Source organism: Clytia hemisphaerica, unplaced genomic scaffold (assembly GCF_902728285.1).
Source record: "Clytia hemisphaerica strain Z4C2 unplaced genomic scaffold, Clytia hemisphaerica genome assembly, whole genome shotgun sequence".
In the NCBI taxonomy this organism is placed as follows: Eukaryota; Metazoa; Cnidaria; class Hydrozoa; order Leptothecata; family Clytiidae; genus Clytia; species Clytia hemisphaerica.
In genome coordinates this window covers 262,022-289,131 of record NW_027104229.1, presented here as the reverse complement: position 1 = coordinate 289,131, position 27,110 = coordinate 262,022, and the positions used below count along the sequence as shown (strand labels likewise).

The 27,110-nt window shown below is 36.0% G+C and overlaps 3 protein-coding genes across 4 annotated transcripts in view; 1 reads left to right on the top strand and 2 right to left on the bottom strand.

Annotated features, from left to right (window-relative positions):
• LOC136815886 (BAG family molecular chaperone regulator 3-like) overlaps positions 1-20,392 on the top strand; it is a 24,321-nt gene extending 3,929 nt beyond the window's left edge. The window contains exons 2-14 of one of the 2 annotated variants that reach the window (XM_067072335.1): positions 4,205-4,332; positions 5,587-5,717; positions 6,469-6,544; positions 6,848-6,921; positions 7,925-7,976; positions 8,531-8,650; positions 8,982-9,186; positions 11,380-11,408; positions 12,435-12,525; positions 17,492-17,650; positions 18,164-18,279; positions 18,931-19,033; positions 19,814-20,392. In XM_067072335.1, coding sequence (XP_066928436.1) covers positions 4,205-4,332; positions 5,587-5,717; positions 6,469-6,544; positions 6,848-6,921; positions 7,925-7,976; positions 8,531-8,650; positions 8,982-9,186; positions 11,380-11,408; positions 12,435-12,525; positions 17,492-17,650; positions 18,164-18,279; positions 18,931-19,013 — 1,264 coding nt within the window. In that variant the 3' untranslated portion in view covers positions 19,014-19,033; positions 19,814-20,392. The remainder of the gene's footprint in view (positions 1-4,204; positions 4,333-5,586; positions 5,718-6,468; positions 6,545-6,847; positions 6,922-7,924; positions 7,977-8,530; positions 8,651-8,981; positions 9,187-11,379; positions 11,409-12,434; positions 12,526-17,491; positions 17,651-18,163; positions 18,280-18,930; positions 19,034-19,813) is intronic. The other variant, XM_067072336.1, reaches the window with a different exon arrangement.
• On the bottom strand, positions 14,201-16,659 carry LOC136815881 (ficolin-1-like). The gene is made up of 4 exons (XM_067072329.1): positions 16,170-16,659; positions 15,813-15,962; positions 15,356-15,545; positions 14,201-14,539 (listed from the first exon to the last, which is right to left on the bottom strand). The coding sequence occupies exons 1-4, from the start codon at positions 16,574-16,576 to the stop codon at positions 14,273-14,275; spliced, it is 1,014 nt and encodes a 337-aa protein (XP_066928430.1). The 5' UTR covers positions 16,577-16,659; the 3' UTR covers positions 14,201-14,272.
• LOC136815885 (uncharacterized) lies at positions 20,307-27,110 on the bottom strand. Its single transcript, XM_067072334.1, has 6 exons — positions 26,861-27,110; positions 25,380-26,260; positions 24,668-24,871; positions 24,278-24,395; positions 23,026-23,867; positions 20,307-22,311 (listed from the first exon to the last, which is right to left on the bottom strand). The coding sequence occupies exons 1-6, from the start codon at positions 26,955-26,957 to the stop codon at positions 21,127-21,129; spliced, it is 3,327 nt and encodes a 1,108-aa protein (XP_066928435.1). The 5' UTR covers positions 26,958-27,110; the 3' UTR covers positions 20,307-21,126.

Here is a 27,110-nt window from a genome sequence, read left to right as displayed (position 1 = left end):
CAGCGACGAAAAGATAACGCCAATATAAGAGCTGACGTAAAGGAATCCGATAAGGGTAGAAAGGAGACGATCACAGCGTTTATCGTTTGGACTTTTTAGTCCTCAAGCACAAAAAGGAAACTTAATCAAAGGCAATCCAATTCAATCGAAACCAATCGAGTTGAACGATCGAATCAATCGAACTCGATCGAAGTCAATCGAAACCAATCAACCGAGAAAAAAATGTAAATATTCGATTGGGTTCGATTGTCTGATCAATCACTTTGATTGAGTTCGATCGATTCGACCAATCAGTTCGATTGGTTTCGATTGAGATCGATTGGTTCGACAATCAAAATTTTTGATTGACATCCCCTGGCAAGGTTCAATTCCCACTCACAACGGTTCACTCTTGGCAAGTGAACAAACCTTCCCCCGGGTCAACCCATGCCATGTGAGGGGAATTGGGTAGTCAGTTCAAGGTGCTGAGGGGATGTTTACTCAAAGCATCTATAGTTGTGAGAATGGACTCCCAGAGCCTCCTGTAACTCAACCATATTAGAGATAGAGAAATATTGAAACTACCATGAGACGGCTGATTTTTTAAAAAATATGTGCGTCCACGAGTTATGGTTAAGACCAATCGGCAAAAATCGTGCTCCGGAACACCGGAAGTGCTCCGAAATCTTCCGGTGTTCCGGAGCATGAAAAAACAGCACTTTTTGCTCCGGACATTTCCAGAGCTGATGAACTTCTGATGCCAAATAAAGTGGGAAAAGTTTATGTATCAAATCTTAGAAAAGCTTAGACTTTCTAATTTCCTTTTCCTTCGTGTTATTTGAACGACTAGAAAGAAAGCCAATAAAAGATATGGCGCGAAAAAGGCGTGTCTATCAAATTGCGTATATATGTGCGACATTGAGAACGTATCATGGACGTAAATGCTGTACATTTACTCCATGATTCAGGGCGGAAAGGTTAACACAAAGACTTTTTTAATAAAAACACTGCATGAAATTCAAGTCAAGGTCACACAATCGATTCTCAATCAAATGTCATTCTTGGTAGTATTCAATTGGCTACCTTAAAGAAAGAAATTTTGGCGGAAAGAAAATTTGGCGGATTTGGCGGAGCCAAAATACTGGGGAGATACTAAGAGAAACAAATCAAAAAAATTCTGAGGAATCATTTTTATAGCCATAAAGTTGCGCGACGTTTAGTTCAAAAAGAAAACAAACCAAAAAATCAAATTCAAAACGAAGGGAAAATTTGCAAGGAAGACAGAGAAAAGTCCAACAAAAACTTCTTAAAATACTAATAGAATATTATCCACCATATAATAAAGACATTCAGAAGTTTGTAACATTGCTACTTCCTGGCTTATTTTTGAGCATGTATTGGTTCATTACTGATTTCAACAGAGGCTGTGTTACTGACATTACTACCAGAGATAGGATTGAAAACTTTTGAATTTCTGATTGAGCTATCATTTTGAGCAACATCACGTATTGCTGGGTTATCTTTACGAGATAACATTGATCGTTGTCTTCCAAAATAGTTTTCAAGAGGATCTTGACAAAACCTTTTGGAAAGAACATAGCTACAAATATGGTTATCGAGAACGTTAAATTTGGTAACCAGTTCAGACCGTTCAGACCGTTCTCAACATCCTCATAAAATAATCGTGCAATATGATTCCACATTAAAAAACAACCGTTGTTCCACATAAGGCGCGTAGCTTTACCATCACCAGAATTTGCCAGACAGTTACGAGCAGTTTTAATCAGATGTGGAGGATCTGCAAAAAAATGCAAATACATGCAAATACTTTCTTTGCTGAATGGATTTGGTGTACGATAAATGACGTCACTTTATTACTGGCTGCATCATCAGCCTGTAGCTTGAAATGCATGTCAAATAATTTTCGATTAGATGATGCACCATCACAAGTGACTGCTAGAACTCTGATATCATTGGACTCGCAAATTGAAACAGCCTTCCACAATAAAGGGAACAATTGGCAACCAGTAGCACCAGTTGTAGCAAAATTAGCAAAACTGAACTTAATTGGGTTAATAATGCCTCTCAACATAAAGACAAGAACATGTGTAGCAATATTATCAACTTTTTGCAATGTGGCATAATTCACAGCTGGATCACCCAGATCCACATACCCGATGAGCTCACCAGTATGCTTATCCCATACAAGATTTTCTTGAACCTTCATCTCGTCAAGTAAAATAACAACATAACGCTCTGGATCACTAAAATGTTTCATTTTCGTTTTGAGTTCTTGAATAATACCCTTGTTGAAACCACGCTGAGGTTTTATATAATTCTGGTAATCTCGTAATCTTCTCTGGCTAGGTAAGATCAAGACACCTGTACCATCCTTCTCATTGTACCGTAAATCTTCATATGCTGATGATGATTTCGCAGCTAACGATAGGCAGTAGGGAATGATCATAGGGTGATACCGAACACTTTTAGAGGAAGTTTGCAAATACTTTTGTTGTTCCTCCCAAAATAACTTCCTGAATGGTGATACTCTGCTGGGATCAGCATGGGACATAATTGAAACAAGATCACTATTTTCTATACCATCACACTGAACAGACTTTGTTTGTAATTCATGTTCTAATTTTTTATGTAAAGTTTCAATTTCGATTTTCAATTCTGTGTTTTCAATACGATATCCTTGCATAGTCAGCTTCAGACGTGCTGAAGAGGTTGAACTTATCGGGGCTTGTAATTTAGCAGGTTCAGTAAGTCTTTCGGATTTGCGTTTAAGATACTGAGTATGAGAAGCTTCCTTCTTGATGCAGACAGCACACTTTTCGGTAGAATCCAAGATCAGACACTCTTTTGGTCGCAAAAAAGTTTTTGATTTGATAGGATCTGAGTTAGAATTAATGGTATAGATTTGTGAAACAGTATGTGAAAGAATAACGTCAGTTTGATAAGAAACTCCATCGCAAATTAACATTTTCTCCAAAGCATTTACCAGTACCGAAAGTGTTACATTTTTGAATGATGAACCAAAGGTCTCATGTAATTTATTATTCTTAGGAACCAACCAATTGTAAACAAGAATATTGAATGTCAAATCACTTTCAATAATTATTTGATATTTTAGGAATGATGTATGTCATGTCACTTTTCTCCAAGTAGATTGTATTTTCTCTGCTGTGTCTCATAATCCATTCACCTGAAACTGATAGCTGCAGTTTTTCAAATCTAGTTCTGAATTCATCAAGTGATTTGTACTTGTCATTTTCCATTCCATTGTGCTGTTGCACCTCTTGGGTATACAGTTCTCGTTTTTCGATGCTAGAAGAATCTCTTGTGGTTTTACAAGTTGCAAAGGATTTTTGTGGTAGGTTAAGGGTGGGCAAGCTGCCAGGAATCAATGTGGTTCTAGAGGGGTTTCTATTCCGCTGATCCTCCGAATAATGAAGTTCACAAGTGTGTAGTCTTTTTTCATCGATTTGACGTTGAAGATCACTATCAACTTGCCTGTCACGAATTACAATGTTTATAACATCCTTTCTCCACTTTGTGTTATAATTGTCAGTTCCCGAAGGAATCTTGAAAATTACAGGTCCTCCTTTTTTTCTGTGAGTAGAACAACCAAAAATTGAGCAGTTTGCACCAGGCATATTTCATTTATTAAAAAAGAGCAAGCTAAGAACATATCAGCATAATCTCCACAAGAGTAATCTCAGCGCTCACGGGAGGTTTGGGCACGATAAACAAACCAAGACGAACTTCCCGCAAAATTTGTGTTAAAAACGGCCCGTGACGGCCCGTGTTGCCGGACTAAGGTTTTTCCTATGACTATGTTGATATCCAGTCTAGATGCTAGACATCCTTAAATGTCTCGTTGAGGTTGACTTTCACAAAACAATAGTCAGTCAGCTGAGGTCCCAAAAAACGACATATAGGTCCTAGCTGACTGAAAAATTTTCATGAGAAAACATGATCATATAAAAAGAGGTGTTTTTAAACGTAGATTAAGAAAAGGGTCAGTGACCATATCTGGAAATTTTTCTATAAAAAGTTAACAAGGTTTCTTTAACATCCGCAGCGTCACTTTTACCTGGTTCGAGGGGATTTAGAATTCTGAAAATTCAAACTCTTCAAAATGGAAATTAGTTATTGTACCATTCTAAAGCTCTCAAAAATCGATGTAAAAGATAAACATAGTTTCAAACTTTCTGTTTAGTTTCTTCATCAATCATCAGACAAAAGAGACAACATGGAATGATCCACGTGTAAACTATCAACAGCCTGCAGCGACAGGTTATGGTGGCGGATACCAACAACAGTATGGACAGCAACAACAATATGGAGGTTTGGTTTTCATACTATTTAAAATACGATGACAAAATTCAAATTTTTAAAGAAAACTGGAAAACAGAATACAAGCTTGACAGAGGAAAGATTGAATTTTAAAAAAAGATGTTAAATGTACATATTTTCTACAATAGTTCACTAAATATTTGAGACAAAGGGGAGTTCCCCGCGCCCCGGCGGTGTAAATTTGAACACCACAATTGATCTTTAAGCGCTTTAAGCTACAGTTGGAAAGTAGAGTTTTAACTCTGAGTCTTAACATGAGACTTAAGACTTAGGACCTTAGGATCTCAGGATTTAAAAGCTCAAATTTGCTCGAATGAGGCTTGGAATATAGCGTCGAAGCCACCGAACCTCTCTAAAATGGAAATATTCAATGGAAGAAAGTGGAAGTGCTAAAATAGCAATTCTTGCCCGAACTTTAAATTCTGAAAAACGTTAAAGTACACTAAAATCTCAATATATTTCGAGGGAGATTGTAGCTGTTAAATGTACTTTTTTGTGGCTTATTTTTCGATAATTTTTAATGTGACTTTGTAAGCCACAAAATTGTACTTACAACTAAATTTTTGTAATTTTTTATACATACTGGTGTTATACTTTAATGATCGAGTGCCAAAAACTTAAAAAATGTGATACACAAAAGTTTACCTATATCTCACCTATTCACCAATATTCACCTATTCACTTATATTTCCCTTGTGTAAGCCACATTTTTGCCCACTTAAAAAACTGTAAGCCACAAATCAGTGCAGCTAGTGAAAAATTTAGCCCTTTGCTGGCAATGCTGAAAAGAAAGTATATTTCTGACTTCTGACTTTTTCCATTATTGAGAACTCAGCCTTCAAAATTGGTAGGGTAGTAAGCCACATTTTTTGCCCACACTTTATTTGCTTTTAACTCTCCTTTAAGTAAGCCACAAAAATTCGCCCTTTATGTAATGGATAGCTAATTTACTCAGCTTAACCATCAAAGCGATCCTAAGTGTAAGCCACATAATTTTCCCAAGTTATAGTCAATTTAGTGGCTGACAGTAAAAATTTCATAAAACAGGGGCTTATTTTTGATTGGGATCGTACAAAGTTCTCCTATCTCAGGTGGATTTCAGCTTCAGCGTCCTACGAAAAGAAACTTTTCCATCTCCAAACTCAACAAAGAAAATTGTTGTCCATTTCCTTCTGAAACAAAAAACTTTGCGTTGACCAACTGCATAAAAGAAAATTCGTATTGATTGAGATATTTGTTTCATAGGATATCAACAACAAGCTGCAGCACAGCCAGCTGCACAGCCACAACAATCTACCAGTACAAGTCAACCACGATCATCTTCGGCTGGCACTTATCAAAGAGCACAAGCTGCCACCAGGACTACTACACCTGTTGTATGTAAACAACTCTTCAGCTTGATAAATTTATTAGATTTACACCTAATCTCTACTACAAAATTTCTAGTGGTCAACGTAGATCAGGCAATCACATTAAAATATAGCTCTTTTACACACTATCATTAAAAAAAACATAAAAAGTATTTGATTATAGGTTGTAGTCATGTTGTTTTCTGTTGGAATTTCAAAACTTTTTTAAAATCATGTGTTTGTCAACCATAAATGAAAAAAAAACGTAACAGACTTCACTTGTTGATGTTGAATTTGAAACTAGACACACTTCCGTTATTATGGGAAGCCTGATCCAGTAAAGTAATAGTAAGTCTGCAACCACAGTCGGAGGCAACGCGAAGGCTCCTCTTTCGATAGCTATCTACGCAAAGGTAGGGGAGGCTCCACTCTTTCTCCCTGGATTGCTCCACTTACCCTTGATCCTTCTTTTAATTGCTGAGCATCAAGCAGAGAGGCATTTCGGAAATCTTTGGTTTAACCTGGCTGGGGGTTGAACCCACAAACTTGCGCACTGTAGCCGAATGCACTACCACTGCACTACAGTTGCCAGTAAAGTAATAGAGATGGTGGAACATTGAAACACACAAAATAAAAATGATTCTTTCAAGGAAAGAAATTGAAATAATTAAAAGCTATAAGCTCCTTGAAATAATCTACTCCAAAAACTCATTGAAAAGATATCTGGAATATTACCTTTTAACAGATAATTGTTGTACCATTTTTTATCTAACTTCAGGCTAGGGAAGTGGAAACAAGTTTAACAGAAGACTCTATTATGGGTGATTCTGTGTCCAGTTCTGAGAAACAACGAAGTAAGAAATTTTTTTTATTTTAATGCCATAAGGCCCTAGCAGCTTTGGTGATTCATGTCATTTAACCTTTTTGTAGAAAATGTGATACTGAAGGAAAAAAGCTTATGCTTGAAAAGTTGTAATAATTTAAAACTTGACTTCAATAATTGACTAGCATGTTCTGTTGTATTGCAAGAGAGTAAAAAACAAACTTGTCAGAATTATTTTTAGAGGAAGGAACTCTCCTTATAATTATATACTTTATATTTTGAAAGCAATGATTTTTTTAAATATGAAATATTTTGAATAATTTTTTATTTGCAGTTTTACGATCCATGAAGTCTAAGCTGAATTTGTTTGGAGTGACAGATGACCTCATATTGACCACTTTAGATGCGGTGATTATATCATTTTTGGACCTACCTCCGGGTACCCCGGTGTAGGTCCTTTAAATTAACCCATGTCCGTCTGTCTGTTACCAGCTTTTCTCGGGATTGGCTCATTACTTTTTTCTGTTTTTTGGCACAATGATGCAAAATGATGATTCCTAAAAAGTGACAGAGCCCGATTTTCGAGAAAAAAATTTTCCCAGCCAAAAATGCCGGGAATATACTGGAAAAACAGGTTTTTGGCATTTTCTCGAGATTTTATTAGTTTTTTCTTATTTTTTGCACTACTGTACTACATAGTAAAACATGTAAATACTGATTTTTGACATACACGTGCAATAATTTTTTTACTTGTAGTCTTGTTTTGACACAGGACTTTTTTCCAGGACACCCTGTATAATAAAAAATAAAAATTCTCATAATTTATACTGCTTTTACTGCTAAATTTATAAGATGTAATGATTATAATTTTATTGCATTTTTATTGAATTGATTGCCATAAAGCTAGTTCCAATAAAGTAAAAATATGAGAATTCTTTGTCACAACGTATGTTCAGATATATTGTACATTAAAGGAAGAAATTTTGGCGGGAATTTAAATGCAGATGGCTGAAGAAGTTTTTTCAGAGGGAATTTAATTTGGCGATTGATTTAAAAATCTAAATTGGCGGGAATTTAATTTGGCAGACGAAGGACATTTTTGTCCAAAACATGCCATTAAAAAAGGAAAACCTGTTTTAAAGCCTGAAATAGCACACATTTGGGGGGGGGGGAAATGGAGCAACTTAAATTTGGCGGGAATTAAATTTGGCGGATGACGGAAAAAATTAAATTTTGCGGGAACTTAATTTGGCAGATTTTAACCAAATCTGCCAAATCCTTCAAATTTTCTTCCTTTAATGTACTTCTTATAATCACCAAACCAAATAAATGATGGACGTTCTATATAGTAAAGTCAATTATTTTTTTAAAGCTTTAACATAAATATATTTTTTCATCTTTTCCATTATAGTCAAGTTTCGATGAAGACATGGCTATTTCTGTATTTGAATCGATGGGCTTCAGTAAGTTAGCTCACTCTCGATGTCTTATTAAGTTTATTGGTTTAAGTCTACTGTATTTCTTTTGATTGGTTCACAGGGATGATTTTTGAAAGTTTAGAATTAGAATTTTTGGTAAAAATTAAAGTTATCTCACGTCTTGATTTTCATCTAATTTTATAATGAAAAGACCTCGTTGGTCTTTTTTAAAGAATTTTGTGATACCACGTGGATCTGTGCCGAAATTTCAAAGACCCTCATGTATTTTTCATAAAATCTCATTTACCCCTTATCGAAAGTTTTTTGAATGACTACATGTAAATCTTTTTCTGTTTTTTTTTTGGTCCATTCTTATACGAAACATTTTATGAATTACAGTTGACTCTGTCTAATTCGATCTTCAAGTGACCAAGAATTTTCTTTCGAATTTAGAGAAAGATTCGAATTACAGATATTATTTTATACTAATTTCCAGCTGTAGATGGGACAAATATTTTTGTTCGTATTAAACAGAGTTGATTGTATTTAATAGATGCTTTGGTCAAATCTAAACCTGAAAGTTTTCTTTGATTTCACAGAAAAGAAAGGTGCAGCACAAACAACAAGTGCTGCAAAATCAACAAATAACAGATGGGAAGTTGGAAGTTCATCTCGCCCAGCTCGTTCGAAGTCACCAGCAAAGGCTTCCACTTCAACAGGTTGGTAACAGAAACCAAAGCAATTATTTTTGTTGAAATTCATTTAAAGTTTAATTCCAGTCAAGTCGAGCTAACTAGTAGTTGTCGAACGGTTAGCAGGCAAGTCTCCTGACCAAAAAGCCGGTAATGTCGGTAATGGCCCTAGGTTGTGGTCTGTAACTCTCATGCTGGAAATTAATTTGGACCTCAAACCATGGCTCAAAAACTTCTTGAGTTTATATGCCTAAAGAGTGTTGTACATACATAAAGTTCCTCAGTCGCAAGCAGATCTTCTGTCTAAAAAATGAAAAGTTGATTTCTGGATACTATATTTTGTTATTATTTTCATTAGCAGCCAAATCAACCACCAGAGCGAAAAGTCCAACAACTAGCAGCACCTCTTCTGCATCCGCCTCCTCCTCTAGAACTGCCACCGCCACTTCTTCTAAAACCACCACTACGCCCTCCAAAAAAACAACAACGAAAAAGACTACTACCACAAAGTCACCAACTAAGAAAGTTACCACTACCACAAATGATTCAACTGCTTCTGATTTGTAAGGACATTTTCATTGGACTTTGGACCAGAGAGAAAGTATACCTTTCACTCCTTTGCATATGATTGCGCCCTCATAACGGTTCTTCATTGGTTAGACGTGAAAACTGAGAGTCGTTAACGGTTCTTCATTATTTAGACGTAAAAACTGAGAGTCGTTAACGGTTCTTCATTGGTTAGAGGTAAAAACTGAGAGTCGTTAACGGTTCTTCATTGGTCAGACGTAGAAACTGAGAGTCGTTAACGGTTCTTGATTGTTTAGACGTAAAAACTGAGACTCGTTAACGGTTCTTCATTGGTTAGACGTAAAAACTGAGAGTCGTTAACGGTTCTTCATTGGTTAGACGTAAAAACTGAGAGTCGTTAACGGTTCTTCATTGTTTAGACGTAAAAACTGAGAGTCGTTAACGGTTCTTCATTGGTTAGACGTAAAAAACTGAGAGTCGTTAACGGTTCTTCATTGGTTAGACGTAAAAACTGAGAGTCGTTAACGGTTCTTCATTGTTTAGACGTAAAAACTGAGAGTCGTTAACGGTTCTTCATTGGTTTAGACGTAAAAACTGAGAGTCGTTAACGGTTCTTCATTGGTTAGACGTAAAAACTGAGAGTCGTTAACGGTTCTTCATTGTTTAGACGTAAAAACTGAGAGTCGTTAACGGTTCTTCATTGTTTAGACGTAAAAACTGAGAGTCGTTAACGGTTCTTCATTGGTTAGACGTAAAAACTGAGAGTCGTTAACGGTTCTTCATTGGTTAGACGTAAAAACTGAGAGTCGAGAGTCGTTAACGGTTCTTCATTGTTTAGACGTAAAAACTGAGAGTCGTTAACGGTTCTTCATTGGTTAGACGTAAAAACTGAGAGTCGTTAACGGTTCTTCATTGGTTAGACGTAAAAACTGAGAATCGTTAACAGTTCTTCATTGTTTAGACGTAAAAACTGAGAGTCGTTAACGGTTCTTCATTGGTTAGACGTAAAACTGAGAGTCGTTAACGGTTCTTCATTTTTAGACGTAAAAATGAGAGTCGTTAACGGTTCTTCATTGGTTAGACGTAAAAACTGAGAGTCGTTAACGGTTCTTCATTGGTTAGACGTAAAAACTGAGAGTCGTTAACAGTTCTTCATTGTTTAGACGTAAAAACTGAGAGTCGTTAACGGTTCTTCATTGGTTAGACGTAAAAACTGAGAGTCGTTAACGGTTCTTCATTGGTTAGACGTAAAAACTGAGAGTCGTTAACGGTTCTTCATTGGTTAGACGTAAAAACTGAGAGTCGTTAACGGTTCTTCATTGGTTAGACGTAAAAAACTGAGAGTCGTTAACAGTTCTTCATTGGTTAGACGTAAAAACTGAGAGTCGTTAACGGTTCTTCATTGGTTAGACGTAAAAAACTGAGAGTCGTTAACGGTTCTTCATTGGTTAGACGTAAAAACTGAGACTCGTTAACGGTTCTTCATTGGTTAGACGTAAAAACTGAGAGTCGTTAACAGTTCTTCATTGATTAGACGTAAAAACTGAGAGTCGTTAACGGTTCTTCATTGGTTAGACGTAAAAACTGAGACTCGTTAACGGTTCTTCATTGGTTAGACGTAAAAACTGAGAGTCGTTAACAGTTCTTCATTGGTTAGACGTAAAAACTGAGATTCGTTAACGGTTCTTCATTGTTTAGACGTAAAAACTGAGAGTCGTTAACGGTTCTTCATTGGTCAGACGTAAAAACTGAGAGTCGTTAACGGTTCTTCATTGGTTAGACGTAAAAACTGAGAGTCGTTATCAGAGCGGAGATCTTGATTCTTTTCGACCTTGAAATGTCCTTTATTGATTTTTAACTATCGATACTTCTACTCACAGTAAACCCCACTGTGTTTTGTATTATATTTTGAAAAATCTTAAGGGAGAGGTGTAATTTTTAGAGAGAGGAGATAAATTGATGATAAATGGGTCAAGGTTTTAGAGGGGGGGGGGCTATTCTTATCAGATAAAACCTATCTTGGCAAAAAAGAAGTGAAGCTTTAAATCCTAAATATAAACAGTAACTCGTTATCAAGTGACTTCAAAAATCTTTTTCAAAATAATTTCTTGTTGAAAAATGAGGATGTTTGTTTTAAAAGAGAGAACTGCTGAATTAGAAAAAGTGCTAAAGACCTAGGAAACATTGAAACATCTTTTCATATTGGTTCATTTCATTTAATTTTACAGTGATAATATCATGGCCAAGATTAATGAAAGTAAGTGTATTGATTTTTTGATATTCTAACAAAATAATGTGTAATTTTGTACTGAATTCATGATTTACAACTGGTATTGTGTCTGTACAGGGTGTCCCGAAAAAAAGTATCGAGTTCGAACATGATTCTGAGTACAAAGGTTGTTACCCGGGTTTAACAAAATGTTAGAAAATATATACCAACACAATAATTGTTTTTATAACAGTCATTATGATTAAAAAGAATTAAATTTCTTTACAATTTTCATGACGTTAAAGTTATTGAGAATTGTTTTTTTGTGAAAGTTGTTCATAAAAGATGTTTCATGTCAATTAATGACACACAGAGAAGCTTTGATAAACGTTGCAAATTTAGTGAAACACACACAGAGAAACTTTCTTTCTATGCAAGTGGTAGGACTCGATACTTTTTTTCGGGACACCCTGTATATGTATTACAAAGCTACCCCTGTTTAGATTTTTAACCTTTTTACACAGTTATTTCTATATATCATCGGTTCTTTCATATCATAAAGGGTTACATACACTACACATATATTGTCAAGCGAGTGCTGGCTATTATATTGATGAGTGCCGGCAATAATATAATCCACAATAATATATTGTCAGCTCCATTTTCAATAGACCTTTTTCTAGTTAGGATGTCATGTTGAAGAATTAAAAGCTTCAGCACCATTGTACTAAATACACACATTAGTGCATAATTATTATAGGTGTGCATAAATTTTTTCTTATCATTGTTTTGATACTGGAATTCTTAATTATTCAATATGACATCCTGACTAGCAAAATGTCAATATTCCTACAGTATAGGAGGATTGTTTACTGACATTTCTTTTATAATAGAGTAGCTGTTGTTGTTGCGTCCAGCGCCTCAAATCATTGTTTCCCACCTGGAATTCTCACTTCCTCCAAGTTCCCGCCGTTGACCCCGTGAAAACAATCAAAGGACTGTTTAGAAGTCCTAGATTTCCTGGTCTATCAACATTAAAATCGACTCCAACTGCAACTATACCTTATATCTTAGGTATGTCGAGTATGTCAAGCAAGCAATCAGTGTTGGACAAGAAAGCTTCCAAAACAAGTGGTGGAGACGTGTCAAGTCTCCTCAATAAAAAGTAAGGGTCTCCAAATCATATTTTAAAAGATTTTTTAAATTCTGCTGATCTGTTTTACCAAGATAAGATTTTAGCCGAATTTAGATGTATTCATGATATGCAAAACTGGAGAGTCTTCCAAGAATTTTCAAAAATTTCCACCTAATACGTCACTTTTTCTATTGTTTAAGTGACGTATTAGTTGGAAATTTTTAAAAGTTCTCAGAAGACTTCTCCAGTGGTGCATATCATGAATATTAACAGTTTATCGCTTATATGGGACCCCTCTCCCGGTTTTAAGTTAGTCAACCAGCTAACACCTCCATAGCTGAATAATGGGTACTGCGCATCTGATATTCCTTCGAGAATATCTAGATATGTGCCATTTTCTAATTATGTGGTCCTTCAAAAAAGTACGATATGATGTCAAGTCAACCGGCTAACAACCTCATTGCTGAATCGTGCATCTGATATCCCTTCGAGAATATCTAGATACTCTTAGGTGCCAAATAAACGGGGGGGGGGACCTAATTACCGGGGGGGTTGGAAAATGGACTTTTAAAAACCCTAAAAAGGGTCAAAATAGACTAAATTTAGGCTTTTTAGAGTAAAACAAGAAACTTTCCTTTTGGGAGCTGGGAATTTTTTCAAAAATTAATAAACGGGGGGGTCCTAATAACGTCCGGGGGGGTTGGAAAAAAATCGAAAAATTAACAAGCGGGGGGGCCCGTTTATTTGGCACCTAAGAGTATGTGCTATTTTCTCATTATGTGGTCTTTCAAAAAAGTACGATGTGAAATTTCAACCTAAACCAAAGCCGCAGGCACAGATATATACAAGTAATAATTCGAATATAATTGAATGTCTTCAAACCAACCCGAACTGATTTTTTCATGGTAAATGTGCAACACAAGCACACACCCTTCTCACAGGCCCACTGGGAACCCTTCCTAACTGGGAAAATCGGCCAAAATATCGTCCCCGGTGGAAAATTATCCTCCAACTTTTGTCCCCACTTAAAATAATCAAATGAACCGATCCTCACTGCAAAATATTTTTCTCATCCCTACTGAATTTTCCGACTTTAAAACAAAAGAATTGAAATCTCCATCGAGTTTCAGTCCGTTATTTTTATCCTCACTCGCTGAAAAAAATCCTACCGGGTCTGTGAGAAGGGGGTGTACAAGTCTTACAAGTGAAAATGTAAAGTTTAAAGAAAATTTAAAGAAGCTGTAATAATATGAAGAAGTTTTCATGCTATCGCTATGTTATACAGTAAGCGTAGCTTTCTCTTTTATGATAATTCTCGTCTAATCGTAATCGAAATTGTTTGCATGAACGGTGTAGATTGCCACAGAATTCCAGATGAATTTTAATCACAATATTTCCCATTCGGATTGATAACGCATTGTTAATGGTCAGTAAAAAGAAGTCCTTTGTTAACATATCTTAAGATCTATCCTAAATTAATCTTGAGAAAGTGCATTAGACCATGCGCAGACGTTACGGTTCCGTTCCGAAACGAAACGAAACGGTTCCAAAACAAGTGTGAACGTCAAAATTCAAAAAGTCTCAAAAGGAGACGTTACAAAGCAAAAAAACAGATCGAAACGGGTCCACTCCTCTTTTTTCATCGGAACAAAACTGCTCCGAAACCAATATGAACACACTTGATCCGTAACGAAAATCATACCGGAGCGAAACGGAACAGTAACGTGTGAACACGGTCTTGTCTCAGTATTAAGAAGTATACTCAATATGAAGAATTTCATGGAATTACTCTTTTAATTGCCATCGAGAATGTGTTCATTGGTGTAGATAGCCAGAGAATTCCTGATACACTCGAATCACCAAATTTTCCGTTCGGATTAACAACATGAAGACAACCATCAGCAAACCACCAGGCTGTACTGAATGTAGATGCGCAGTTTTGATTGGTTACTTCATCGTTATCCTTGTCATTTGTACTGAAAGATAGACCTTCCAGATTCGAGAATCCTTGTGTTCTATCACCTGCTGCATATGTACCAGCCTCCTGTCAAATTAATGAAATAAAATGCACTTTTAGGGTAGTGGCCCGGGGGCACTGGATTTGTAAACGACGGCATGTGCCGCCCAAAACTTTGCTTTCAAAATCGGACCCTTACAGTGCAGCTCTTAATCGTTAAAAAGGCACCCTTACGTGCATTCTTCGAAAGCTATACCAAACAGGTAAATGGAGGTTGGACATATGAATCAAATTTAAAATTATTTTCATATGAAATTCGACGCACTCCTTGTTATTAAAATCGGGATAAATACACCTTTTCGACCGTAGCCGCCAATTGCCGCGCGGGCATTTTTTCCCCTAAATTCGATCCAGTCCTTTTTTGACACCTTTTTCTATTGTCTATAGGTGTGGAAAAAAGACTAGGACGGTTTAAGGGTGGTAAAACGGACAAAAAAATGCCCGCACGGTAATGATGGTGTAGGTGTATTAGGTGAATTATTATATTTCCCCATTCACTCTAACCCTTATTGATCACCTTCAAAGTCCATTGTACTAAACCTCTACCCTACCCCCCCCCCCCCCCCCCCTCGGGTAGTAGAAAATGGTAGTAGGAGGATTTATCTATGGGAAGGGGGAGAAAGAAGAAGCCTTTCTCGTCATTTTCAACAGTTAAGCAAAATTTGTCCTCGAGGAAAAAATAAGAAATATATTTTCTAAAACTCTAGAAAAATGAAATGAATTTTAAATGATATGGTTGATTCTTGAAGTTTTGGATAAGTGGAACATTTAATATTTTCCATTCATGAAAAAAAATCACTCATAAATTTATACATTTAAAAGTGTATAAGCAGGCATACGTACAATAACTTGATAGTTGGTGCTTTCGTCTCCTACTTGGAAATCGCGTTGTGTGAGATAGAAGGAACTGCCTTGGTAATATACCCCTCTCATTCTTATGTAAATTGTGCCTTCGTACTTTGTTGTCAATTCATGTATCTGATCCAATCCTATCCAATAACTCTCTGTTGGCTGGCCAAATCCATTTTTATAACTGTTAAAGAAAGTTTTTAGAGCTGAGTAGCATTTTTGCTAAGGTTTTAGAAACCTTTTCGCTTATTTAGTGAAAAGAAATGCTATCTTGATGAAAAAAGTTTCATCAAGGAAAAATAATTTTTTGTCAACAGGTTTTTTATGAGAACAAACTATATAAGAACGGAAGACTCCATTGGCTAAAAATTAAGATGTTCCTGTAAAAAAACGTGCACAGAGAAAGAAAAATTCGGAAAGTTTGCAAAATCTTAGAAAGGGTCTTACTTACTCTTCCCAGCCGCGATAAAAGTTTGTGGAGCCTTCCACTCTTCGTTGGATCAGCGTCCACCCTCCACCGTTCTCCACCATGTCACAGTATACATTCACTGGTCTCCCTCCTATTGTGATTTGGTACACTCCATCGCTTGTTTGGCCGTCCCTATACAGAAAGAGAAAACAATGGTATATACATTGGGCCATTCCATTTTATATCCATATAGGGGGGCTGGACAAACGTTTCCAGGGGGTGCTCCTTCATTTTTCCAAGGGGGTAAAAGACTGATAAAAGACTGACAATATATTGTGTAGTGTAGCTACCCTTTAGGGTAGCTACGTAACTTAACAAAACAATAGAATACCTCCATACCTCTTCAGTGTCCAACAAGAAACGTCGTTATCATATAGTTGTTTCTCCCTTTCCAATTCTTCCTGTCGATTGATTTCCACCTCGTTTTGATACTCTTTCGTTAAATTGACGTAAACATTCGAATTTCCGTCGTCTACCATCCATTTCCTTATACGGGCATACTCGTCGTACGAGAACAAACGGCACGACCAATTACCAGTCCCCCATTGTTTAATTTCAACCAACCACGCTTCAGTATTGATTGACCGATATTTGTGCAAACATTGTGCTTGAGATGATACTTGTAATGTTGTTAATGGTTGGATATGATCGTCAATCGCTTTTGACTGATATGCACTCAATAGAGTCGATGCAGTTATGCATTTAATTTGTAATACAAAAGTGAATTGCAAAATGAACAAAATCATTCTTCACAGACTTGAATGTCAGAGGTCCGCACTAACTAGCCTCTATTATCTTATGTTCCTGAGTTCAGCATTATCGCTATTATATTTTCCACTGAGAGTAACGCTCCTTACTTATCGAGACAACGGCGTTTTCTTCCGGAAACTGCAAAACGAATAATCTTCATTTGGGTAGGATTAGATATTGATTTAAAGAGCTGTGAAGATTACTTTAGTTTGATACAATAATTTTCACTTCTTCAACCATCATATCACGCTTTTGATTTCGATTGGTTAAGCACTCTATTGAAGTATTAGAGCATTATTTCAACGAAATGAAGATATTTTAAATATGTATCCCAAGCTTCAAATCCAAAGTATTCAGGATGAAATTTGTTATCTTATCAAGTTGATGAATCATTGTATTTTATCCAACTCGAAAGATCCGCAACCACCCTAGAATATCACATATTTAAGAAATCGTTTTTCAATTATTTATAACTTACCCCAAATGGACATTAGCTGGATGTTGTTTTGACGCTTAATGTGCCCTGAGTTGGATTAAATTCAGGAACTACAGACGACCTTTATTTCATTGATTTGCCTTTCTTGTGACCTAGGCCTGTTTATTAGGCCTAGGACAATTAACGAAATAAATACACGTATTTCTTTTATAAGAACATCCAAAAATTTTGAAGCCGTAGGAGGTTCTTAACTTTTTGAGATTTAAGCCTAGAATTGTTCTTAACATGTTCTTATTTTCACCATTTTTGAGTATTTTTATCCATTTTTTTTATAAATTGGCCGTTTTAGAGTTTACCATCTACAGTTCGTAAAGCCTTTAAATGTTATTAACTTGTTCTTAGTATTTTGGCCATCGAAGCTTTATGTTCTTATATAGTTTGTTCTTATGAATAAACGTGTACCCTTTCTTCACAGGTCATCGTCACAGTTCAAAGTGAAAACAACTCAACAGAAACGTTCCCCCATGCCAAAGAAGACTGCTATATTATCAAGTGCAACCGGGTTGGTGCAAAAACTACAACCCGAAGGCCCTGACCCATCACTCGTTATGGGAGCCAACTCGGACGAGTTAAGGTATTTGAACAATCAAATTATCACATTTCTGTAGTTTACCCCCTTGATATATAGACGAAACACGTTAATTTAAGTTCAAAAAACGTTAAAAGTTAAAACGCATGCGTATATTATTTTTATTTTATAAGCTGTTAGTCGTTACTGCACGCAAAACACAAAGAAGAATGAATACGTAGGGGTGGTACAGCGGCATTCGGTCGGGGTTGTGGATAGTGAAATTTGTCCTTTTTTTTAATGTTGTGAAGTAGGTACTTTCTCCCCCTCCTGCTCTGCAGCATGTAACTTTGTAACGTCAGATTTTTATGAGGTATTGTTTAGAGAAGTTTGCCCTCTCAGAGGGGGAACTTGCATCAGCTTCTGGCGTCCATCAGTAATATATATATATAATATATATAACATAAAAAAAGCCTTGGATACACGGGAACAATGTCGAGACAGTTAACCTTACTAATTCTAATACCTTTTCTAAGCCCTAAGGTATAAGTAGCATCCTTTTTCTTTTTCTTGTTGTAGAGCTGACCGTTTACAAACAGTGGGCCGTGATGGATCATTAGCTCGCGGTGCACAGCGTGGACTGGCAAGAGGAAGAGAGCGTGGATTGGCTCACGGAAAATCTTATTCTTCAAAAGGTAGCCTAAATTCTAAAACTTTTATAATCTTGATTTTGCGTAAGTCATTTTCTGGAAAATGGAAACATGTGAAATAAGCTGGAATTTGACCCTTGGAATTTGACTAAAAAATAGAACTGCGGTTATCAAAATCCTGGCTTTTTTTCGGGCACTTCCGTTAAAAAACATGACGTCAGCTAGACTTACACATATTAAGAATATGTAGTTTATTTTTTAACAACAATAATGAAAATTTTTACACAACAATCAAATTTACTTTTTCGTGATCGAAACCTTTCTAGTTTTTATTTCAAATGTTATATCTTTGCCTATCAGAGTATTAAGAGTGGGGAGTGAAATCAAAAGCATTCAAAGTCTGAATAAATTGGTTTTTCAAATACCTATAAATGGTCTATTCTGAAATAAAACTGTACCCCCCTCTGTTGAAAAGGTCTTTTTTGGAAAAGGTGAGGTACCACACTAATTTTTTTTTACAATTTTTCAGGACCCCCTTAGACTTTTTTCTCACTTTTTGGACCACCCTGGATTTCCAACCTTGTTTTACTGACCACCCTGAACACAATACCTCTTCAACATAGGGGGTACAGACAATTTCGGGAAAAGCCTACAATCTAGTATTCTTGACTTAAATTGTCTCTCTACTTTCTATAGGAGCAGATACAAGTCTCCGTTGTGGACCAAACTATGGTTTAGCGATAGGTACTCAACGCTCTGGTATGGTCACAGCAGTCTAAACAAGATAAGACAAAGATAGGTATGACAAACATTTTCTTTAGTTTTTTGTTTTGTATTGTTTCACCTAAGTGCACGTTTATAGATTTGCTCATTCAACTCTGCAAAGGTCGACAAAGACAGGCAACGAGAAACACAGGCAACGAGAAACACTGTAATGACTTTACAGGTTGCTTCTCCTGAGCTATTGACTGTTTTATTAAGATTACCCAAATCGTTGATATAAATTAAAAATTCAACTCGGAGCATTATAATCAAAATTAACTCAAATCAGCACTAAATACACCGCTGCACTTGTAACAGTCACTCCAAATTAAAATACTCATTTACTAATACTAAACGCATTAAATAATACCCTCATTAACTCACACACGCCTTCAATATTCTGCTCTTTACGCAAACACATTGTCATTCACTCTTGACTTTTTTATAATTCAATCTTACTCAGTACGAATAATATGCGAGCGCTCTTGCATTCTAGAATGAGCTACCCAAACCGTAATAGCCTCTACCACCCCGCCCACGGGCGTTTTTGATATTTTGAAAAAAACTTGCCGTGTGTCGAACCTCGCGTTATCTTTTCAGTCAGCGAAGAAGAGTTTGGTACAGGCTAAAACCGTAGCTGAATAACAGATAATATGATGAAGGATAATAAAGCACTAATGCAATGCACTACCTTAACATATTAACATCAATGCACCCGTATACCTGACACTAATAGCTCGGTTTATTACACTTCCTCTACTATGTTTCTACTGAGCTATGTTAAATTCGATTTCCACTTCTCTCAAATATAAAACAGATGCATATTTGGCCATTTTCGTTTTTGTAAAAGCATGTCGTTGCTTTTTGCCAATAATATTCAAAGAAGCATAACAAAGCAACTATTAAAAGAGGATGTCTTGTGTCAAATCTCGATTGAAGTTCATCGAAAAAAATCTATTACTAAACTAGATGTAGCCAACTATTTAATTGTAATTATAAATGAATTTATTTTAGTTTTGTACCCATTTTAGTCACTACTTTTTCAGCACTTTTGTCTAAATTAAACAATACTTAATTATTGTTGCAGAATTATGTAATATTCTAAATCTCCCCATATAATGAAATAAATAGAATCGCATCACGAAACTCGAGCGGTTATATCAATATATCTCACATATTATTTAAAAACTTTCGGTTCAAAAAATTTTCAAAGTTTTAATGACAAGAGTTTCTAACAAAAAAGAAAATCTCTGAGACCTTTCAGAGGCTGTCTTAAAAGACTTTTACTGTTTTTGATATCCCCATTTCGGTTACCGTAACTTCATTTTACTATATTTTCAAATCAATCTTATCTTTTGTACATAAAAATAATTATTGCTTTATCATTGCTGTATTATATTATATTCTGTCACATAAAAATATTTACAATTTTTGTCTTTTATCATGATAACCTGGAAAATATATCTTTACATTTAATCAAATTTTATTGCTGTCTCATTAAAATCCAATCTCTCAAGTTCTTGTTATATGCCAGCTTTAATGTAAAATGTTTCTCAAATCTCTTCATTGAAGATTATTGTCTTTGCCCTAATGCCCAACTTGCTCTGAGCTCACTCAATTACAGTCACATATTGGCGATTATAGCTCATTGTGCACGTCCTGTATCTCTATGAAATATGAGATTTCTCATAACTGTGTGTTTAGCCACAGATGGATATTCTAATTTGAAACTAGGTACCAATTATCAGTTAATAGACTATTCCAATTTACCAATATAATAGCTTTATCATTGTATTATAATTTCGTATCATGCCCTCATCAAAAAGCAGTTACATTTTGGTCTCTATAATTCAAACAGCAGGGTTTGAATTATTGTCTGTAATTTTCGAATGTGTAACTTGCTTAACACATTGTCCTCACAAGGTTCCAGCTATGTTTTGCAATATTCGAATATTCACTTTGCTTAACACATTCCAGTTAATGTTTGTAAAATTTGTATCCGAACTGGCAAAGACATTACTTTACACTTTGCATGTATACATCTTGCCTTAAACTTAAGTTTATGTTTAAGTTTCATGTATTTATGTCACAAACCTATCTTCATTCATACTATAAGTTACAAGGTTCCAGCTATTGTTTACAGCATTCAAACTTACAGCTTGGTAAACACATTACTTTACATTCTGCATCACAACTTAATGTCTTTTTACTTGCCGAAGTTCTCGGTCCATAATTCAATTCATCTGAAGATTTTGATAACAAAGAAATCAATGATTCTAATTTCTTTTGTGTTTCTTTTAAAAACTTTTGTCCTTTTTTAGAATCATAATTGATCTTCTTTCTCAGCTTTGGTAAGCTTGGCAAATCTTTAAACGCCAGAGCTTTTGATGCTGGTTTTTTCAACAATTTACTGATTTTTTGGTTAATCGATTTCACTTTATCTTCAATTTTTGAATCTTTCATTTTCTTCTTGTGTAAATGTTTACCCACATTCCTTGTATTGAATTTCTGGCTGTGTAAACCTTTGCCAACATTCTTTGCATTCGTTTTCTTATCCCCACCTTTACAGCATTCGAAACGACAGCTTGGTGTACAAACACGTTTGCAGCTCACGCGACATCCATCGTCATCAATCAAATGATTGTCTTTCGGTTTTGAGTCATGTCTAATGTTTTTAAAAGTCATCGGTATCCTCGAAGGCTTATAATCACCTCCCTTAAATTTTGAAGTTGAACCACCATGTTTGTGGTAAGTCATTGGTATGTAAGACGGCTTGAAATCTCCACTCTTAAAATGCGAGGATCCACTGAGATGCTTATGAAAGGTCACTGGTATATGAGAAGGCTTGTATTCTTTACCCTTGAACGGTGAGGAGGAAGCTCGGTGCCCACTAGCCTGCTTCCCTGGAAGAAGGTATCTGTTACCCTTCAGTTGTGCATCTTCATCCCCTTCCTCCTCTTCTGTATCCTCGTCAGCATCCTCCTGAGACAAAGTCCCAACTGCTGCTTTAGCTCCTTGTCTCGCATTAGTATTGGTCTGGAGAGGAGGTTTGATGTTAGCTGGTTTCTGGTAACCAGTTGTTGCCACGTTCTTATTCGATAATCCTTGACTAGAGGAAGCACTACTAAGTGACTCATCATCTTCTTCATCATTGTTTTTGGAAGCTTCACTTGTTTGGCTTTCAGTTGGTATGATTTTACTTTCATCTGAGTTATCTTCAACTTCAGTAGAAAGAGCTGTATTGGATGGAACAGTTTGTGGTTGGTTGTTTGCGACGTCATCATCACCATCTTGTTCCTGATTGGTCGATGCAACCTGATGAAAAGTTAATATGATATTATTGAAAAGTACGGTATTGAAACAAAAGTTAATCTCGCTGACTGATTATAATAAAGGAAAGAAAATTCGGCGTATTTCAAAATCGCCAAATTAAGTTTCCCGCTAAAATGACTATATTCCACCATTCGCCAAACTTGAGTTATTTTGTTCATCCTCCAAATTTTTGCCATCTCAGGCCTTAAAACCAGTTTTTTGATTCGATTAGTTCATTATCCCGCCATGATGTTTTCTGTTTTCAGTCATATTTTCGAACGTCTAAATTTTCATGTTGTTGGCGACCAGAACACAAAACAAAATGACACAGTAGACAGCTATAAAACTGGGCACGTTTTCCTATTTATGAGAAGCCAACCCAATTAAGTAGTTAGAAATCAGTACATTCGACCCCAGTAAACTCAAACCCAATCCTCCTGTGATGTTAAGTCGACAAGAAAGGCTTGTCAGGTTGGAAATCATTCGATTATTCCTCAATTGAATGACTAATTTGCTTTTCTCGTTCAAAACTCCCCAAAAAACATCCAATTAAATGAAAGTTTTGCATATAATTTATACCCATACAAAATCTTGTTTCCCAATAAGAATTTGTTTAAAATTATTCACTTTGATGAAAGTTTTGCATACTAAAATTCATACTCACCCAATAAGAAGAAGCCCCACCCAGCCAAAAAACACCAAAAGTTGATATCATACCTTTTGTTGCTCTTTATTCTTCAATTTAGCAATGGCTTCCAAAAATCCTTTACTTTGTTTTTCGCGGCCGTCTTCACCAGCAATTTCAGCACCAGTCTCTTTAAGTTCATCAAGAACCGGTTGAGCTGTATTCACCGAAGATATTGGATTCTCAGTGATTTCATTCAGATGTTTCTCGACTGGTGAAGGTACCGGGAACGTGAATTGAGGTGATTGTTTCGCATCGTTTGATTCTTTAGATCCATCTATATGTGATCCTGAACCTTTCGTATTTTCATCTTTTCCACTATCTACATTTGTTGTTGAAAGATGTTTGACTTCATTGCTATCTTTTGTTGTTTCTTTTACTGCTCCTGATGGCTCTTTCTCATTAAGGCGTGGACCTACAGATCCTCCTTCCTTGCTATGCTGCAGTGATGCATCCTTCTCGTTTAGGTGTGGCCCGGCCATCTCTTTTTCATTCAAGTGAGGTATAGACGGTTCTTTTTCGTTCAGTCTTGGCCCACTTTCCCTATCATTTTTGAGTGTCAGGGATGTGGTGTTTGTTTTACCTGATTCTTCACCAAGAGCTAATAGTTTCTCCTTAATAGCATTAACTTGTTGCTCCAACATATCTTTATCTGTTAGTTTCACTGGAACAGCTAAAATGATTGTTTTCCCTGAGTCTGTATTCTGTTCTGTTAGATTTTTGACGTGTTTTTCTGGTATGGATAAAACAACGTTGGATGTGTTGTTAGTTTTAGCACCTTCCTCGTGTTTCTTGGCAGAATTCTTGGTGAATATATTCAACGCTTCTTTGATGACCAAAGGGTCCACATTCTTGGTAGATAAATCATTTTTCCCTGAAACAACGAAGTTATTACGGGAATTTTTTAATACAGTTATACCTACGATATGGCACATACTCTTCAGACGGTATGGAAAACTCCTATTTGCTTCCTAAGAGACACGATTGCAGGCTACATTTAGATATTCAAAGTAGATTTGTTATCTAGATTTATAAAAAAAGTGAAAGTTTCTTAAAGTTAGCTTTCAAGAGAAGCTCTGTATTAATCGACTCCAAAACTCGGGTCTCTGAAATTTCTTCATAATTTGAACAGTTCAAGACCTTCCCCTCTGGTGTCCAGTACACTGTTCACTATTCTAGGATTTTAAAAGTATATACAATGGGAGGAACTTCTTGATTTGGCACCTAACCCAATAAGGAGCTATTCAAGAAAATATATAAAAAATAACGTTAATAATTTGCTACCTGAAAACATCAATACTTCGGATACGGGTTGCTCAGGGACATTTTTATTTTCTTTGACAGACGATTTTTGTTGTGTTTTATTCTTCTTCCCTTTTGCGTTCTTGTTCTTCTTGTGACTCTAGAAAAGTTCAGTAAAATATGTTAAGAAATCAAAAAGACATCCACCCTTGGGGTTGATTCATTATCCAGATCATCCATTAATTTTTTTAAAGTAAAAAATTAGAAATGAATACACATTTTGTGTTTTAAAATAAACATTTTGACGGGAACTTTATAATCTGGTGAATTTTGGGTAAATTCGCCAAATCCACCAAATTTTCTTCCTTTTAAAGTAGATGCGTTAATTCTAACAGCGTACCGCATCTACAGGATAATCGGAAGATACCTTACCTTCTTTTTGTTGTGATTCTTTTTCTTCTTTTGACCAGCATGATTTTCTTCCTGTATATCGAAGAGAAGATCAATCGTTTTCTGTTCATCATCATCCTCATCAGTATCTTCTGCACCGTCAGCAGTTTTTGACAATTTGGTTTCTTTGATTTTATTCTTGGAGGTCTCCTTGCGGACGGTTAAAACTTTGGTCGGGGCTGAAATCTATCAATTCAAAAGATTAACGTTTAAAATACTCACAATGCTGTGATGTTATAGATTTATTATCTTTCTAGGCTTGGTCGGCTAGGAGACCCGTCCTGTATTTTTATAATCTGATGTATAGCGGACGGGTTTGACCAGTGAGGCAGATTTTTGCCTCAAATAATTAACAGTAGGCCCACAGTAGAAAATCCGGATTTAGCGCTGTCCTCACTTATTAAAATCAACACAATTTTGAAACTTGTGTTTTTTGACCAAATGGTAACAAAATGGTAACAAAATTTGATTGGCTGCGTTTTCAACTGTGATTTGGAGCTGGAAGATTCAAACTCGTAGCCCAAATCATGCTATTCATTTCGCCATCAGTAAATAAAAGAAATCATAGCCAGGCTAGGTTGGCTTGTCTGTTTGCAAAATACAATTCCTTTCAATTTTGAATCTCAAAGAACTCGAGAAAATACACTTAGAAAAGAGAAAATTATCTGTGGTAAACCTGGTATCATATACGTACTTTTGGTTGAGCTGGTTGAATCATTGCTGATTGAATAGCACCAACTGAATTTTGTGGTTGAACTTGACTTGCACTCTGAGCTTTGGGTGCTACGTAATTTACATTGAGCCTCATTTGGTTTCGTATAGCAGTTATTCCACTCCCTTTTGGTGTTGCAGTTTTTACACTCCCTTTATTTTGGTTGTATTGGGGCCAGTAGTTCTGATATGCGTTTAAAGGATTGGTCTGAAGTCTCTGTTGTTGGTAGTGGATATTAGCGTAGTTCATAGTTTGCGTTTTGATTTGTGGTGATGACATTTTGGTATTCGTTAATGCAATTTTTTGTTCGTACCGTACTTTCTGATTTGATTTTTGCGTTGCCGGTGTTTTCTTTTGGGTTGCTTTCTGCACTTGCTTTACGTTTCTTTGAACTGCCTTATTTTTGGTCACTGCTCCCCTGGGGTTGCTTCCCTCGTCCAAGATGACTGGTACCCATTCGGCGTCCTCCTTAGAGGCACCACTACCACTCCCTGATCCTGATATCTCCTCCATTCCACCGTCTTCATCCCCTGATCCAGAGGAGGCAGCCTCTAACATTATGGTAGGTTGGTCCTCTTCACCACCTACTGCATCCACACCAATAGCATTCTGTAGCCTCTCGATAGTGTTTACTACCCCACTTGTGGTTCTCTTCTTTGGAACAGTTGCCATTACAGTCTTGCTGCTTGATAATGGTGTCTTGCCATTATGGACTACAGGGGAAGTTACCAAAGCTGTTCTTGGTGTTGAAGTACGCTTGTTTCCTCTTATGGCTTGGTTTTGAGCAAACTTCTCGACCAGTTGATGAAGTTCTTTGAGTTCACTCAAGTCCTGCTCTTTTGTGGGGTCTTGTTTGGTGTTTCCTATAGATCGGAAAATTAAGATTCCAAAAATGTTTAGAGCGTTTTGATTTTCAAATGCAAACATTAACAAAAATTGTGCAAGAAAAAATATTTCTTCCGGAATTAATGGACCAAAATCACCGAATTTTATAAATCTAAACCTTAAAGGTTTTATTTTTACAGAAGTATTCCCGTTTCATATCAGACACATATTTCATAACAGAACAGTGTCATCCTATTATTATATTATTCTGAATAAACAAAATATAACTTTTCCTTTCCTCATTCTGACCAATCTTGCGCCACATCCGTGTCAATTCAATGTGAAAAAGCTTGTAAATTAAAATCCTTCATGTTAAAATTGAGTTAGCAAACGATATCACTGTTATTTAAAAACAAAACCATTAAATCTGTCAGTCAGGAGTTATCCCTCTCTGCTAATTCGAAATCCAATGCAAATTATATGTGTTTGTTTTGGTTTACAGATCCAGAAGTAACAAAAATTTTGCAAGGAAAAATATTTCTTCCGGAATTTATTATGGACTAAAATTACCAAATTTCTAGACCTTTACTTGAAATAATGTTTCCGGGTAGTACCATTTTTCCTGTAGATTTTCTTACCTTTTTCATGCTGATGATTATTTTTCATACATACAGCCTCTTTGAGAATGAGACACATCAAAAATAAAACCAAAAATCCTCTATAGAAACCCATCATTAATATCTAATTATCCGTCAGATTGTATTGTCCATTATACATCAATCAAAATTTAAGTTCTTCATGGAAAAAGAATGTTTTAAAAACAAACCATTTATTAGTAGAATTTTCGAACCCTGTTTTGTTTAAAGTTTCCTTTTGTTTTTATCGTTC